Consider the following 16819-nt stretch of genomic DNA (forward strand, 5'->3'; position numbering starts at 1 on the left):
GTTAAAAAAAAAAAATACTCTGGAGAATGAACCTGAGAAGTATAATTCCTAATTCTATTAGTTATTAAAACACATAGATTCAATAAAGGCTGTTTTTTTACTCACTCTGTCGTTCTTGATGTCAGTTCCTCATTATGCCTCTGTCTCCTACAAGAAAGAAAGATATTTTTACTCATTGTACCACAAGGCAAAAAAGCTTACAGCCCTTTTTCCTGCCACTCTGATCTTAAATTTGATCAAAATAATTAACTTCAGCTTGATGGTTTTTTTATTTTTATTTATTTTTTTATTTTTTCCAAATGGCACTAATTGCTTCTCTTCTGAACATGAAAGAGGTTGTGTGCTTAATGTAACAGATTTGGCAACTGTTGCAAAATAGATATTTTTCCATGTTGGTTTCCTCCTCTAGTTTTCACAACAGATCAGAAAAAGGTGAGTAACAAGCTTCAGACTTCTTCACTGAAGTAGCTACCCCAGCTCAATTAATTTTTCATTTTTAAGTATACTGATCATTCATTACAACAAATAAGTGTTAATATCTTTGAAAAACTTATCCGAATCCTTGTTATTCATTATTTGTTCTCTGAAATAACACATATCTTCCAAACTAGCCACACTGACATTTCTCTTAAAGACACAAAATTTAGATGTCTTACATTAAACAACAACAGATGGTATTACAATTATTAGCAATTCTACAAAAAAAGATGATAGTGTTAAAAGCAATACAGTGATAGTTTTTGGACTCCCAATAACTTCTTACAAATGGTCTAAACAAATAAATAAGGCAAAGTATAATATATGTTCCTTTGCCTGTAAGTCATGTGTTATTTTCTCTTGAAATTAACTATTTCAATGGTTAAAAAAAAAAAAAAAAAGAGGAAAATTACATTCAGGCCCTTATCTTGGAACCTATGACACATTTAACTCACATGAACCATACCAAACAGTCTTCTTGACTCTCCTATGGAAACTGAATTTAACATTTTTTTGAATTGGTGAATTTGTACCTTCAATATAATTACTATTTTGATATTTCTAAAGAAATTAACATTCTCAGGAATATAATCTGAAGAGACTAAAGCTCTACTCTTCTATAAGAATAATGATTTATAAGAAATGTACAGTTATTCCAAGAATAACAATACCTCAAGAATGAATGATAAGCTCGTTAGTTATCATGTCAGAAGATTTCCTTTAATTAAAAACAAAAGCCAAATTATTCACGTTACATTTTTGCTGTTAAGTGAACTGCTAATTTATGAACACAATTTGTAAAAATACGACAACTGGATTGCATAACTGTATAGCTCAGTTCTACATAGGGCTGTGTATCACACACGGTAATTTACTCATAATTTACTGAGATAGTCAATATAACTCAACTCCAAACTGTATTGTTTTGGAGTTCTGTCCCTCACCTCTGAAAGCCTTTCCAAACATCTACTTAAGTACAGATGACTCTTTAATGGAAGCAAAGTAGCAAGGAAAAGGCAAAAGCATACTTATGAATAGAAGCACCATTCCCACATGGAGATGACAGAGCTTATTAAAAATCCAAATGACATCTGCAGAGAACCAAAACTGAAGAAAACAAGTGAAGGAACATGCCTTGGGTGTCACCAAGAGTTTCTTTAGCAGTTATACACTTGAGAATAATTTACCTCTGTGTAGAGAGCTTTTTTACACAAGAGTAGTTGAGTCTCACAAGCTAGAAATCAACCTCTCTTTTAGCTTTAATTGACTAAAGAAATAAAAATCCTTTTCCCCTAACCCACCTCCATCTACAAAGTGAAGAAGTCAGAGCAAGTCCTGAACATAACATACATCACCAGCCAACAAAACAACCCAAAACCTATATAATGTCTAATCTGATTAAGAAATTCTTCAATACGAATTCAGTCATAGCTAATATATTAAGTTCACACCTACATTGCACTTACTCCACATGAATCCTCTATGCACACTTGAACATTGTGCCACAGAAATTAGTTCATCACCTGAGCCTCACCAATGCACCAACAATAGCTAGCAGCTGGGAGGGCAAAGGTCTGTAAAGTGAGCAAGTCAAATGATCCTGCCCTTTGTTGCCTGCTTCAGGGCATACTGGAAAAAGTTGGTGCAAGTAACACCCAGCTGAGGTTTAAGCTGAGTAATTTGATTGGTTCTGCAAAGATGAAACATGCCCATGTAATCTGATGCCATTAGACCATATTTGGAAAGCTGCAACCTCACAGCTGACACCAATCCACTTTGGAGCAAAGTTGCACAAGTGGGATTTGATTAAGAGGTCTAGAAGGTACACACCAGAAGCAGTCTGTTTTCCTCTATGCAGGAACCAAAAAACATTTCTTAACCTCTACAGAATGTCTTCCTACTAAACGCAGTTCTGTCTTAAGCATTAAAAGAACTTTCTTAAACCTATCTTTTATGTTCCCAATCTAATTTTTGCATAGAACATCTCCGTGTGCAACAGAGAATCTAACTGATTGTCTCCTTCTGACACGTACTGAGTAAGCAGTGTGGAAATGAACATACAAATGGTTGTATGGGTCTTAGACAAAAGAATGGAAACCGTGATCAGCTGTAATAATCTCTCAAAACTAGAATTTCTCAAAGCAAGAGAAAGACCTGAAAAAAAGACACAAAAACTTGTGCTCAGGTGTAAATGCTTTTTGTTTGTTTGTTTTTAAATATTGTGTTAAGAAAGAATGTTCTGTGTTACTTGAAAATGTTTATAAAAAGGTGAAACTGAATGTTTACAAAAAGGTGAAACTGAAGCCACTTCAATGCACCTGCAGGCCATGTCTGCCTGCAGAAAACTTGAGCAATCCAGGGAGTGCATAAAAGTCACCTGGGGAACGTATGGGCTACAGCCAGTGTAGGAGATGAGAGTTGGGCTACTGCTCATGTGGTTCCTCTGAGACAGTAGGAAACCTGCTAGGTTAGTGAGTGGTGTTGGGGTAGTATCTTGTATAGTCTACCATAGGGATCCTGCTTTAGGTCTCTTCCGAATCCTACAAGTATGTGATCCACCAATGGAAAAAGGGAATTTGGGGGGGGGGGGGCAGGAGGTAGTGGTAGATTTATGTCCCGAGAAACGCTTTGGAGAAACCCCTATAGAAAAGATCGCAGAACCTGAAGGTTTTAGCCGAATAAGTGTCATAGCAGGGCTAGGGTTAGGCAATAGCCTCGCTGCTGCACCTGAGCCACAGAGCCAGCTCGAGCCTTGGGGGGAGCGTGGAAGGCATAACTGCACCCAAGGGGCAACCTACCTCCCTACGACCACTCCGTTTCCTCGAAGAATCCCTCTCCCTCTCGGTTTCACCTCCTGATTCCCCCTCCACCCCCGTTCTCGCCGCCAATGCGGACCCGCAGCCGCGGCGCCCGCCCCAACGCTCTCAGCGGCGGCGCGCACCCGGCGCTAGGGCCCTGCAGCCGCCGCCCTACAGCTCGCTCCTCCCGCCGGGCCGCTGCTGGTTGTTGTCTCTCCTATGCGCGAGCCGGCGGCGCCCTTGCTCGCCCGCGGAGGAGTCGGGAAGCTGCGCAGCTCCTCGCGCTGACCGGCAGCCGAATAGGCGCTCTGGTCCCCACCCCCTTCTCCGCGCAGCTGGGAACGGGCCGAGGGGGGAGCGGCGCGCGGCATCCTCCGCATTGTGCGAGCTGCGCGGGCACGGCGCGGAGGTGCGGCCGCGGGGCCCCCCGGAGCCTCCCGCCCCGGCGCCGCCGTTAGCCGCGAGCCGCCGAGGAGCGAGGGATGTTTTTGTGTGCAACGGCGGGCAGCGGCGAAGCCGGCGGGTGCCATCGCGGGGCGAGCGGGCGCAGCCCTGTCAGCGAGAGCAGCTGGGCGCGATGCTGAATTAGGCGCGCGCGGCCCGAGGGCGGGCAACGGTCCCCATGGCGAGCAGCCGGAGCATCGAGCTGGAGCACTTCGAGGAGCGGGACAAGAGGCAGCAGCGCGCCGGGCCGCGGCGCGGCGCATCGGGCTCGAGCGGCGGCGTGGGGCCGCGGGGCAACGGGCTGATCCCCAGCCCCGCGCACAGCGCCCACTGCAGCCTTTACCGCACGCGGACGCTGCAGGCGCTCAGCTCGGAGAAGAAAGCGCGCAAAGCTCGCTTCTACCGCAACGGGGACAAGTACTTCAAGGGCTTGGTGTATGCCATCTCCAGCGACCGCTTCCGCTCCTTCGACGCTCTCCTTGCCGAGCTCACCCGCTCCCTGTCGGACAACGTGAACCTGCCCCAGGGCGTCCGCACCATCTACACCATCGACGGCAGCAAGAAGCTCTCCAGCCTGGACGAGCTGCTGGAAGGTGAGGGGCTGTGCAGGGGGTGTGCTGGCGCACCAAGAAGCTGAGGGAGACCACGAGCATGAGTGGGCTGCAGCTGCCTGCTGCTAAGGCCTTGCTTTGGCAGCTGAGCTCGTCTGCTTCTACCAGCAGGTGGGCTGGCAGAACGGTGGGTAAGCAGAAGGTGCTTCTCCACTTCAAGAACCACAGGGAAGTTCTTGGCTGCCCTGTAGTCATTACCATTTGTAGGAAAGAGGAATGTTTCAATTCGGTTCCCTAACTGTTACGATGCTGCCACTGGTGCCTCGCAGCAGCTTAAGCTTTCCCGGGTGCTGTGAAAAGGGATGTATAGCTTCCCACTTAATAAAACGAACCAGCGTAAAGTCCTGCTGGTATCCATACTCTTTAAGGAAAGATAGTTACCTAAATGCAAAGACATTTAAGGAATTGAATGCTTTTCAGAATTGTCTCTTAGCTGCCTTTGATAATGGGAGTTGCTGCAGAGGTTGTGTAGACCTTAAGAATCTGAGCAGTGCTTCACTACTTCTCACAATACCCCAAATTGGAAGGGGCCAGAAGTACTTACAATGAATGAAACATACACTTCTTCTTTGTATAAAATGATAATTGCCTGAGCAAGGAACAGATAAGCCTTTAAGCGCTTTCTACAGCTTAACTTACTGTCATGTAAGCTTGTTCTGTGGCTTCCATTTTAGCCTGCAGCATCTTTGCAAGTTTGAAAGTATTGTCATGTGAACTATGTCATAAGCCCAAATCTGAGTATGTGAAAAGATACCTCAATTTAAGTATACAGATACACTTTCATAGGATCATTACAGAGTTCAAACTCACCTGTGCTACTTTGCTGCAAAGTAGATTGCTGTCAGCTGTGAGGCTGCAGCTTTCCAAATGTGGTTTAATGTCACCAGATTGCATGGGCATGTTTTGTCTTTGCAGAACCAATCAGATTACTCAGCTTAAACCTCAGCTGGGTGTTACTTGTACCAACTTTTTTCAGTATGCTCTGAAGAAGATACAAAGATCAGGGTTATTTGACTTTCCCCCCTTACAGCCCTCTGTCTTCCCAGCTGATAATTGTGGTTGGTGTGTTGGCTCAGGTGGTGAAATAATTTGTGTGGTACAATGTTCAAGTGTGCATAGAGGATTTATATGGAGTAGTAAGTGAAATATAGGCATGAATTTAATATATTAATGGCTACTCAATTTACACTGAAGAATTCCTTGATCACGATAGACACTGTATAGGTTTCAGGTTGTTTTGTTGGCTGGTGCTGCGTGTTGTGTGCAGGACATGCTCTGACTTCTTTACTCTGTAGATGGAGGTGGGATGGGGGAAAAAGGATTTTTATTACTATAGTATACTAAAAGGCAATTCTCACACATTTGAGTTGGTGACTCTCCTGAAAGGGAATCCTCCACCCCTACAAAGAATTTTATGGAATCATTAAGGTTTGAAGAAACCTCTAATATAGTCTAGTCCAGTTGTTAAGCCATCACCACCCTGTCCAATAAACCATGCCCTTAAATGCCACAGCTTCACATTTCTTGACTGCCTCCACAGAGGGTGACTGTACCATATCTCTGGGTAGATGCCTCACCACTCTGAGAGAGAATTTTTCCTAATATTCTACCTCAATCTTCTATGTGGCAACATGAGGCCAATGCCTCCTGTCCTATGCTTTGCTTGCAGAGTACACGTACCTGCAGAAGCTGTATTTTCAGTAAATGCATGTACATTCCAGTTAAGACTACTTCTCTCATGCTTTCTTGAGATGTCTTACAGTATTCAACTTCAGCACTTGTAACAATGTAATGTGATGGTAAGTGCAACAATGACACTGAGGTAACACAGTTCTAGGCTGCAGCAAGCAAGGGTAAACAGATGCAGCAGCCATAAACAACAGAAACAAACAGGGGAAAAAAACCAGCTGCTTACACTTGGAAGTCATCAGGTACACAGGGACCCCCAGCAAGATATTCTTGCCACCTCTGCCAGCCCTTTAATGAGGTCTTGGAAGGGTTCCTAATGGTCAGTTTGGAAATGCTAAAAAAAATATAAATAAAAGCTGGAGTGTGGATGGTGGGGAAAGCAGATAAATGAAATCTCAGATAAACTAATGGTAAGTTGGAGTGACTTTTGGTAAGTTGGAAAAACTTCAAGTCTTAAGCATCCATGCTTTAAAAAAGACTTGCTGTGTAATCATGTAAATGCAGCTTATAGTCTCAACTTCAGTTATTAACTTAAATGTAAGCAAAAACTGACTTCCTGTCTCTTCAAATAGTCACTGAAAGAGTGACCTTTGTCTGTGTGCTTCACTGGAAGAATAAAGCAAAGCAAATGTCACAATGAAAATGCCACTTCCTTGCTTTCTCTTTAAAATGAAAGGGAAAAGAGATTCCTGATTACTTAGTCATCTATCCATGACCAATGCAACTCTAAGGAATCTTAAGAAAATCCTGTAACATCATAATTGAAATAGTAAATGCTCCAGTAAGCATGCAAAAATCTTTACAAGTCCAATCACCATAAAGAAACAGGAAATGACATACATTGATGGGAAGAAATCAAACTAGTAGTGAATCCATCATTCCTGAACCCTTTGCCAGCTGTGTTTTTTTTTTTTTTTTTTTCTTAGTAGGCTTGGGAGATATATTTTTTTCTTTTTCTTGTGGTTCTCTTTTTCCAGCAGAGCAAGCTTGAGTTTTTTGAATGAGTAAAGATTGGTAATGTGCTGAATCTTGAACTGCAGTAGCACAACAAATAGTTTTGTATGGTGTTTGGTAGAATTGCTTTTTTAATTTTTGGAAAGTTAAAAAATCACGCTTGCCAGCTACAGGCCAAACATCAGCCCAAACATAGCTACTTTATGTAATGCCTAATTATTTGACTAGCTTGTTTGCACATCAGTGTCACTGAAATGGTGCATGGAATCACAACAGGTGAAGTTAACTAATGTCAGCTCTCTAAATTAGGTAGAACTTGAGACCTTGGTCATGCTTACCAACCCAGAAAGGTGTGTGTTAAGCTTCCTTAGACTCCAGCTCTTGGACACTGATCCTAGTATCTAATTTGTTTAAAAGCTGGCAGCATCAAATTTTGTGCTGCAATACTCCAAACTGGTTGAATTGAGTCACCAATACATGTTTTTCATTTAGTCATCTGCTGTAAAGGGAAAACAGCTAAAGGCACAGACATACTGTCAACTTCAAATATTACTGTCACAGGTTGAGTCACCTTAATAAATGTGATCTGGTCACAATTTTATTGAAACCTGACAAGCTCCATTTTAAGCATGTTGCTTTTCTTACTTGAATCTGACAGGCAAAAAGAAGAATCCATTGTTTGCAGGACCAATCCTAGGCAAATTTCATTTATATTTCTAGTCCCTGTAGATTAGGGAACATTACATATCATGAGTTTGACAGTTTTCGTTGCTTTCTTAAGCGGGGAGGAGTGAAAAACTTCAGTGTCTGCTTCTGATATTGTTTGAGCATAGAAATCCACAGAGAGAATGGATTTAGCAACTGCTATGAATTTCTTCTGGTTTTGCAAGCACTTTCACTATCTGATGCTACTCTGCTTTACTTTTGAGTAGTAGATTCCATGTGGAATTTTAAAATTGCATTAAATTAACAACAATGAAGTAATAGTTAAGTTTGTTATCTACTAAAGTTAGCAGTTAAACATTCATCTTAATCCTTTGTTGTCTTTAGAACTGTTACTTCCTTAAAGCATAACACAACAGTAGTAGAAAGAACCATGCAATTCCTCAGCACTGAAGCTTCTGTTTGACATTGATGCTGGTTATGCCCTGTCTTTGCTATCCTGTGCTTTGATGTCTTGGTGGTGAAAAACCATTGAGAATCTTGATTGTTAAAATCTGCTGTAAAGCTGGGAGAAGAATGCAACAGATTTCAATTCTGGCAAGGAAAGTCGTACTGATTTGTTAGGTGACAGGGACTCTTTCTAGATTCTTAGGTAGGAACCATAGTTAAGAGTTACTTTTTTTTTTTTTTTTTTTTTTTAAATTACAATGCTTAATTGATACAGTCCTTTTGAAGTGTCAGTTGTTTTGTCCACACACTTGAAATCAGCATACGCCTGTAAAAAAGTCTGTGGAGAGAGGTGGAGAATCAGAGATGTTTCAAAACCAGACATTGCTCCAAGTGCTTTCTGCTTTATATTATCATTGTCATTGCATATTACATAAAAAGTAACATAGTAACCTAAATTGTAAAAAGTTGTTAACTGTTTACAGGCTGATGCCTACAGACCCACACCCTGGGAGTGGGGGTAGGGGATATGGGAAAAGAATAAGGAGTCAGGCCTAAAAACAAAACAGCGGCAGCAATCTGAGGAGGAAAGTTAATTTAATAGAAATAATATCTGAATGCAAGATAACAATATAATACAATATAATCAGAATTGAGGCTAATAGATAAAATAGGAGTGTCCAAAACCAAAGGCTTTACTCTAGTGCTGAAGGCAGGACAGTTAGAGAGCACACATGCAGAAATGAGCAGAAAGGGAAAAGGGAATGTCTTGTAACTTGAAGTTTTATCTTTCCCTCTGAAGAGAAAATGTAAATGCTAAGTCCCCTGGGGTATTTAGGTGTTCTTTCCTTCTCAGAACCAGGTACCTGAAACTATCAGCAGTCCATAGAACTGGAGCATTAACTCTTTAACGCCCAGTGCACTACATGACATTATGATATGGAAAATCATTTAAAAAAAAAAAAATCATAAAGCCATGACATTCCACCTCTTATTCTACATCATGGTTAATATATATATATACATACAAAAAATAATTAACACACATACACACACGGAATTACTGACTGCACTTCCCCAACATCAAATTCCCTTGTGGCGCACACTGAACGTGCCCATTTTTCCCTATGTCAGCCACTAAGTAGACCCAGGCCCCTGGGCAAAAACATCTCTGCAGAAAGGTTTGCCCTTTCCAGAAGCTGGAAGAACCCAAGACGCTTTCCACAGAACGCTCTCTACATGTACTGCAGGAATCTTTTCCCCCCTCTACAGTATGTAGGGACCTGGACTGGGTAGAACCATCCCAATTGATAAACACTTGAGTACTGACCAACCAGGTGATTTCTGCCACCCGTTGCTTTTAACAGTCCATTGCATCCTTTGATTATACCAGAAGCTGGTGCATGAAGGTGATATGATAAAGCCTCTCAATGCCAAATAATTACAAGAGAGTTCTTGAAGCAAGTCCCATTATCTGACTCAATTAATTCTGAAGCACCATGTCACCATAGGACTCATTTCTGAAGACCTAACATAGTGTTTCCAGCAGCAGCATGGACTACTGCTTATGTTTCAAGCCACCCAGCTGTTGCCTCCACCATGATAAGCACATAACACTTCACGCCATGAGCTTGGGGCAAGGTGATATAATCAACTTGTCTTGCCTCCCCGTATTTATATTTTTTACCATCACCCATCTCCCCCTGAGGGGTTTCTCCAGCCCATTTATGTTTCATCTCTTCCTTGATGGCCCAAGGTTTAATGGACCCACTGAGGTCAAATAATTTGCCCTTGTTCTACCAATCTATTTGAGCCACATAAATTTTGGCAGCTCAATCTACCTGATGGTATTCTGTTGTTCTTCAGTAGCCCAAATCTTGGGCACATGAGCATCTGCATGGCACATCTTTACAGCTATATTCTTTATCCAGGCAGCAACACCTTTCCACCATTTAGCAGCCCAAATTCTGACTAATTTTCTGTAATTACTCAGCGCGCTGCTAGATTAGGTCAAGAAAATACTGTCTTGTCTGGGCAAGTACATGGTAACAACAATTAAGCAATTATTTGTAACCTGTTTCAGAAGGTATAATTACCTTCCCACACTAGAGTCAAAAGAGCCAGGAAATCTCTAACAAGAGTAACAAAGAAAAAATAAAATGGAAGAACAAGAATTTTAAAATTAAAAAGCACTTATTCTTGAGTTTATGTTCAAATTGCAGTGGTTCCACAGTCCTGAGGCAATGGGTTATCGATGCAAAATACTGATATAATTGCTATTTCCAAGCAAAATAAGATAGTTCCACCATTGTAAATCAACTAGTTTCCACAAGAAAAGCGTAATCTACCTATGTGTTTACTTACTGCGGAGGAAGCAAGTGGTATTAGGTAGGGATTATACCAAGATCCCTCAACTCTTTTCCTGAAGCTTTTCAGAAAGCTTGATCAGGGAGTTGAGGCCAGAAGATGTTCAGAGGTCCCTTTCAACTTGAGCAGCTCTGCAATACTAAGAAACCTTGTGGGAAGCTGTTACCTGCACCTTCTGGCTAAATGAAGTTAGAAGAGAATTAGAAGCAGTCATCTATTAAAATTCTTCTCATCATACCAGGTTTTAAACAGTGCAAGGGGAACATAAATGCTTTATACAACAAATGCTGGTAATGTATACAGGGCTAGTGGAGGTGACATGAAAATACTGTAAGAAATTTATGAGGAAATTCTGTGAAAGAAAGGGAGCAAAAAAGATCTAAATGAAATGCAATCCTCCATAAAAGGGTTGGTTTTATTTTTAGATTCGGTCTTTTCATACATGCTGCAAATACACTCAACTTTATGTCAGAGTACAAGAAGGATGCTTTGTCATGGTCCTTAAGTTGGAAGGTTAGTTGTTTTAACAACTGCCACACTAAAATAAAGAGCAGCTTTTGATACTCTTGAAGTTAATAAGTTCCACCAAAAGAAGAGGGATATGAAATGGCTATGAAGTGCACCTAAAACCCTGATTTGTCCTACGTGCTTCAAAGTGGAACATGCTTTAAAAATGTTGAGAACAATGTGGTTTTGGCATTCTTTTTTTTTTTTCCTCTCTGTAGATATGCTATTTCTTCTGTCAGCTCTATCATTCTTTCTCATGCAGTGTGTCATTTAAAACACCATGCTCTAAGTGAAGTTCAGAATAATAGCGCTTGTTAACATTTCGCAAAATCTAAACAGAAAAGCTTGTTCAGGAACTTTGGTTTCACATACCCTAACAGGATTTTCTGGTGTTACATATTTCATTTCTTCCTTACATACCCTGCTACATGGTATATCCACCTTCACTTAACGTGGAGGTTTTATCCTAATGCTAAGGGAAATGAAACATCTGCATGTCTTTTATTAACAGACTGTTTTTAAGGACAATATGTCTGAATGTTTCTCTGCTGTTTTTATAAATGCCTTGAAGTTGGCTTCAGCTCTTAAAACTTGTGCCATGAAGAACCTTGAGCCGTAAGGCAGCTGTATTTCCTCAAAAACTACATTTTTGGAAGTGATGTATGCTTGCGGTACTAAATACCAAGATACATCTCTTTTGCTATGCATACCTAAAGTTGTATGGCTGAATTTTGGAGAATTTGTTTATACTCCAATTCTTCACTCATGTAATTTTGTTGTGAGAGAAGCCAAATACCTTCCCAATAATAATATTATCAAATAAGCAGATAGTTAAAGAACTGTTTCCTTAGATCAGTTTTTGAGTAGACTAAACAGTATTTCAACTACTAATTATCTATGGCTATTTGTTAGTCAGATTGATCAATATGATCTTGTTTTCACCATGGTGGGAGAGTGGTGAATGTTTAGTTCAGTTAGTGCTCTCAGTAACTGAAATCCTGCAGCGTGCTTGAACACGCTGCCAACATGTGGGTCTTCATGACTAGTGTACCTGACTACTAATGCAGAACAGGTAAATTACTAAGAGGCAGTTAGTGTTCCTTCACTAATAGGCAGTATTTCATGTCTTGTACTTGTGGGTTTTTTTTTTTTTCAGTTTTAATAAGACGTAGAGAATCAGTAAACTTACTCCATTTGTTGATTATATTGTGACTCAGAATGTCAACAGATGTTATTCATTTTATGCTAGCATATGGCCCATTTGAGGAATTTCTGGTGGTAGCAGGATTTCTTCCTTGAAGTGTCACTTTTAGACTGCTCTGGGTACTGTTGTGAAGTGCTGGATGGATGGCACATATGTTCTGTTGAAATTATGATGCCAACCTATAAAGAAATTTCATATTTCTGCCAAAACTGCTCTTGCAGGCTGGCTAGGTTTCCTGCTGAAGAGTTTGGCTGGGTTTAGGGCCCCAGATTTAACCTGTGTTGGTGATGCTTGCTTTTTCTTTTTTTACACATAGATAATAGTGTTTTAGTGTTAATAGTGTTTTTACTTCATTAGTCTATACTTCACGTCTTTACCTGTAAATTCCTGTGTAGTACTGGTAACTTTACAATCTGGTGGAAGAAGTAGGGAGCTGTCTGACTCTTGTTAATGTTTTATGTCAGTGACACTCATTAACAGTAGTTTAACTGCTGTTAAGACTAGCACCTATTAACTTCAAAATGTATCAAGATGGTTTCAAGAGTAAAGCGAGCCTTCAAACCTTAAAACTGCCATTATTTAAGTCAATAATGTAAACATATGAAGTATTGTTTATGCATGCATTTGGAGTCTTGCTAACTTCCTGTATCTGGTAGATTTGCAAGTTCCTTTAAAAGCCACAGCATGATCAAAAAGCCTACTAAAGTCTCAGAAAAGGATTTCTTAGTGAGTGTAAGACTATTACACAATGGAAAGCACAGCACTAATAGCAGGGTAGCAAAGACCTACGCTGCCACAAGAAAGACCAAGCCCAAATGCAGCAGCCATAAAACAAAGAAGAAAAGTCTTCTTAGTCTTGGAAGGCCTCAGGTACACAGGGTCTACCCATGCTGCAATTTTGTTTGGATGTCAGCCAGCATCCAGGCAAAGAGGTTTGTTTTCCTTCCTCTGAGAAAACAACTTGAAAGCACAGAAAATTTTACGATGCAGATGCAGGATGGAAAGGATCTATTTTAAAGTTAAGAGACAAATGACCTTGTACAAGGTATCTTGACTGAAAGATTGGAGTACCTTCATAAGCAACCAGCAATAACATAAAAATTCAAGAACTGTCACGTAATTCAACAAAAACTTCACAAATCATTACACCAGATGGCAGATACTAGTGTCTTTATGATAGAACATTTTTTTTTCTTTCCAGCTGTAAAATCATGATTTTTTTCCCTAAGCCTCAACCAGTTACCAAACAAGTCTTGAACTTTCCTTCTCTTTTTAATTTAACTGTGTTTCCATAATTTTATCTCATTTGCATTGTAGCAAGGACAACATATCTGAAAAGTCAAAAAATGTCAGGGATTTTGCTGATCATGCTTACTTATTGGCAAGAGATACTTAAATCCTTGCAATTGTAGATTTTTAATTATTATTATTACTTCAGGTGCCCTACCGTCATCCAAAGACACTTTATAAAACTTAATGTAAGCTGTCATTTCTAGCTGCTCACCATAATACATTTCCTAGGAACCAGATACTTGCTTCTCAAATTTTTTTGGGTCTTGGCTTTCTTAACGTCATCATTACAAGATGGAGGAGCAGCAAAGCAAGCTTGGAAGTAATAACAATAGCTGCAAAAAAAGAATGAAAAGTATCTGCCTGCCTTAGAAATGCCAGTGTGGTACTTGGGTAGGCAGAGATCTCTGGACAAGACACTCATATCCACTGCCAATACTTCAGTGAGGCCTGGGAAGGGGTGCACCCTGCCTCCCCACCAGGTGCTCAATCACTGGTTCAAGTGGATGTGACTGGTTCAACTAGGATGTGACCTAGTTATTTTCCAGGCACTGCTATTTTAGTAGTCCTTGCTTCTTTCCTTCTATTTTCTCCTAGGGGTTCTAAAAGTTGCTTCACCACAAAACCCCCTCCTGATAAAATTAGAAAGAAGTTTAAAATCTGTGGAGTAATTCCCCATTTAGAGCTGAAAATGAATTGTAGGTTATCATGCCTTTTACCTATGATCTTGCAAACCAGAGTGCATTTGACTAAGCAGTTACCATCACCTACCATTTCCTTTCTGTAACATATTCCCGCCCCATAGCAATCCAGACAAGAAAATCCCCAGTACCATTCAAGTGTCACAGTTTAGAGCCTGCTGCTGTTGATAAATTCACCAGCAAAGACAATAGCTCAGCTAGTACCTTCCAGACAGAGCAGAGGAAGCTAGGAAGCCAACAGGGGAGGTAACTTTCTCCAGAGACTTGAGAAAGTAGAAGCTTAAGTTGACAGAGGTAGAACTGATACAAATGCTCTGGAAGATACATCGGGATGCATTGGGAAGGGAAACAAGGCACAGATCTTTCTCACACAACATGCTTCTTCCATCTTTGCAGAAGCAGCTACCTTGTGCTATTGCCTAAATGCTGCTGTTCGAGAGGAACAACTGACACACTGTGCATTTTTGTAGTATTTACTTTCAGCTTTCTATCAGAGAAAAATTAACCCAAGGAGTAACAGTCTGCAAAGCTAAGCTCACGTTTGTAAGACTTCACCATCTGAGACCTTTCTTGTTTTAAACTGTTCTTCAGAGCTACATTTCTGACCTTCCAAGGAGAAGCTTGCCCTTCTTTTGTTCCTGAAGTTCATTCAAATGACAAAATTAACAGGAAAAATAAGTATGGTGGGAACAAGTTGCCTGCTATAGATGTTACGATACCTCTTTCTGCAAATACTCACAACCCAATGAGGACACCTCTCCTTGCACTAATTGCTTTGTAACTGCTTTGTAATGTCTGGATAAAGGTACCAAAGATAGAACAGGCACAGAACTACAATCAACTACAGTTAATCAGTACTAGGTTTACTCAACTAGCAGCCAAAATTGTATACAGGAATCTAAAATGCTATAACTTGATAGCAAGTGCAGCAATGACAGCAAAACAGCAAAGTCCAAGACTCACTCAAATACAACATGTGAGGGTACAGAAACAAAAGAAATAATTTGCTTACCTTCAAAAGGCCTCAGGTACACAAGGATCTCCAGTAAAAGATACCTTTTCCTCCACTGCCTGCCCTTAAATGAGGTCTGGCTACAGTCCTTCTGGTCACTAATGAACATTGCATGCACCTGAGCTCCCCTGAGTAGGCCCTGCCTTCCCAGTAGTTGCTCAATCACTGTTTGAAGGAGTGACTTAGCATTTCAGCTACAGTGAGGTTATATGTTAAGGTTAGACACATGAAAATCTCATAAAAGGTATTTAGAGATAGAGCCAAACTTATCTATACTTGTGATTTGATTTGTAAAGTTATCTGTTGTACTGTTAAAAATGTTGGACTCAGTTTGACTGATTTAAACAACAGCAGTATAAATTAAAAACAACCCCCATTTAAAAGAAAAAAATTGGATTTCTGTGTGTGTGTGATAATCACATGAATTAATCCCAAACAGAGTTAAAATCGGTCCACGTGTTAAAGCTGCAGACAAATATTATATACAATGTTGCGTTTCTACATTTAACTATCTACAAAATAAAATGAGGTAGTATTTTTACAAATGGCTTGTAAATTCTTGCAAATAGATTTGTGTTGTTGCATTGTCTACTTAGAAGGGTGGCTAAAACAACAATTCAAACAATATAAGAGTGTTCAAAAACTAATGGTGATTTTCTTAGGCTTACTCCTGAGAATACTATTCTCTAGGAAGGTTGCCTGTAGTGAACTTCATAGCTGTGATTTAATTTACCCCTACTATTTTTTTTCTTAGTTAAATATTTCATACAGTTGTATAATCAATTGGATGCCCTGTTAAGCCCACCAAATCTACAGTTGATTATTAGAATGGCCAATATATAGAAAATCAGTCTTTATGCAGAATGTAACAAGTGATTTATTTGCACGTAGAACTTAGAAACTGTGTATGAAGTCCTGACTGTGGTAAAATATTAGAAGCTTAATTGCTAACTTAGTAAAATAAAAACCTTCTTCATCTTTTAAAATATGACCAAAGGAAGTCAGTGCATGCATTTTTCTCTTTCGTGTTATTGTGCCATACATGCCTGCCTTGCAATGTAGTAAAACTTGTTTTTCACATAAAGACCTCAATGACCAAATTTAGTTTGTATGACTGAAAGAATAAAACAGCACATAGTTTAAAACACTTAATGAACAATCTGCCATATGCTACAATCCTCGAGTAATTAGTCTATTCCTCTCTCTGCCAGTTATAGGAAATTCTGCAATTAGTTTTGCCAGATACACTTTTTAGAAAGCTAGAACGGTTTGTGCTTCACATTAAGGCTTGGTTGAATGAAGCTGAAACAAGTTATTTGAAATTCATTCTTATAAGAGATGAATTGTTTTGTTGTTAAAAACACTTTCTATTATTTTCATCTAAAGAGGAAAACTAACATGTAAGGATCAATAATAAGAAATCTTTAATAAATGAGTATTGAAGCCAGCTCAGATCATTAGGGAGCAAACTGGTATGAACCAACAGGTTTTACACTGCTGTTATAAGTGGATAAAGATCCTTTCTTTCTCTATCCTGAATGAAAGTCTTGTAACAGGATGAATTCCCCTCTTCTGAGGGTATTGCAATTTGACTAGACAGGTAGTATAGGACATGTTCTGTGACAGTGTGAGGAAGATAATCTGTTAAGGGATCT

At 40.0% G+C, this 16819-nt stretch overlaps 1 protein-coding gene across 6 annotated transcripts in view; it reads left to right on the forward strand.

Annotated features, from left to right (window-relative positions):
* Positions 1-3834: 3834 nt before the first annotated feature.
* DCLK2 (doublecortin like kinase 2) overlaps positions 3835-16819 on the forward strand; it is a 78375-nt gene continuing 65390 nt past the window's right edge. For 2 of the 6 annotated variants that reach the window (XM_042871018.1, XM_042871019.1), the window contains exon 1: positions 3836-4312. In XM_042871018.1, the coding sequence (XP_042726952.1) occupies positions 3898-4312 (415 nt within the window). In that variant the 5' untranslated portion in view covers positions 3836-3897. Of the gene's footprint in view, positions 4313-16819 lie in introns of all 6 variants that reach the window. The other 4 variants (XR_006178846.1, XM_042871020.1, XR_006178845.1 and 1 more) reach the window with 3 other exon arrangements.

The sequence above is a fragment of the Lagopus leucura genome, unplaced genomic scaffold (genome assembly GCF_019238085.1).
Source record: "Lagopus leucura isolate 7727_CA_CO unplaced genomic scaffold, USGS_WTPT01 Super-Scaffold_100004, whole genome shotgun sequence".
NCBI classification, from domain to species: Eukaryota; Metazoa; Chordata; class Aves; order Galliformes; family Phasianidae; genus Lagopus; species Lagopus leucura.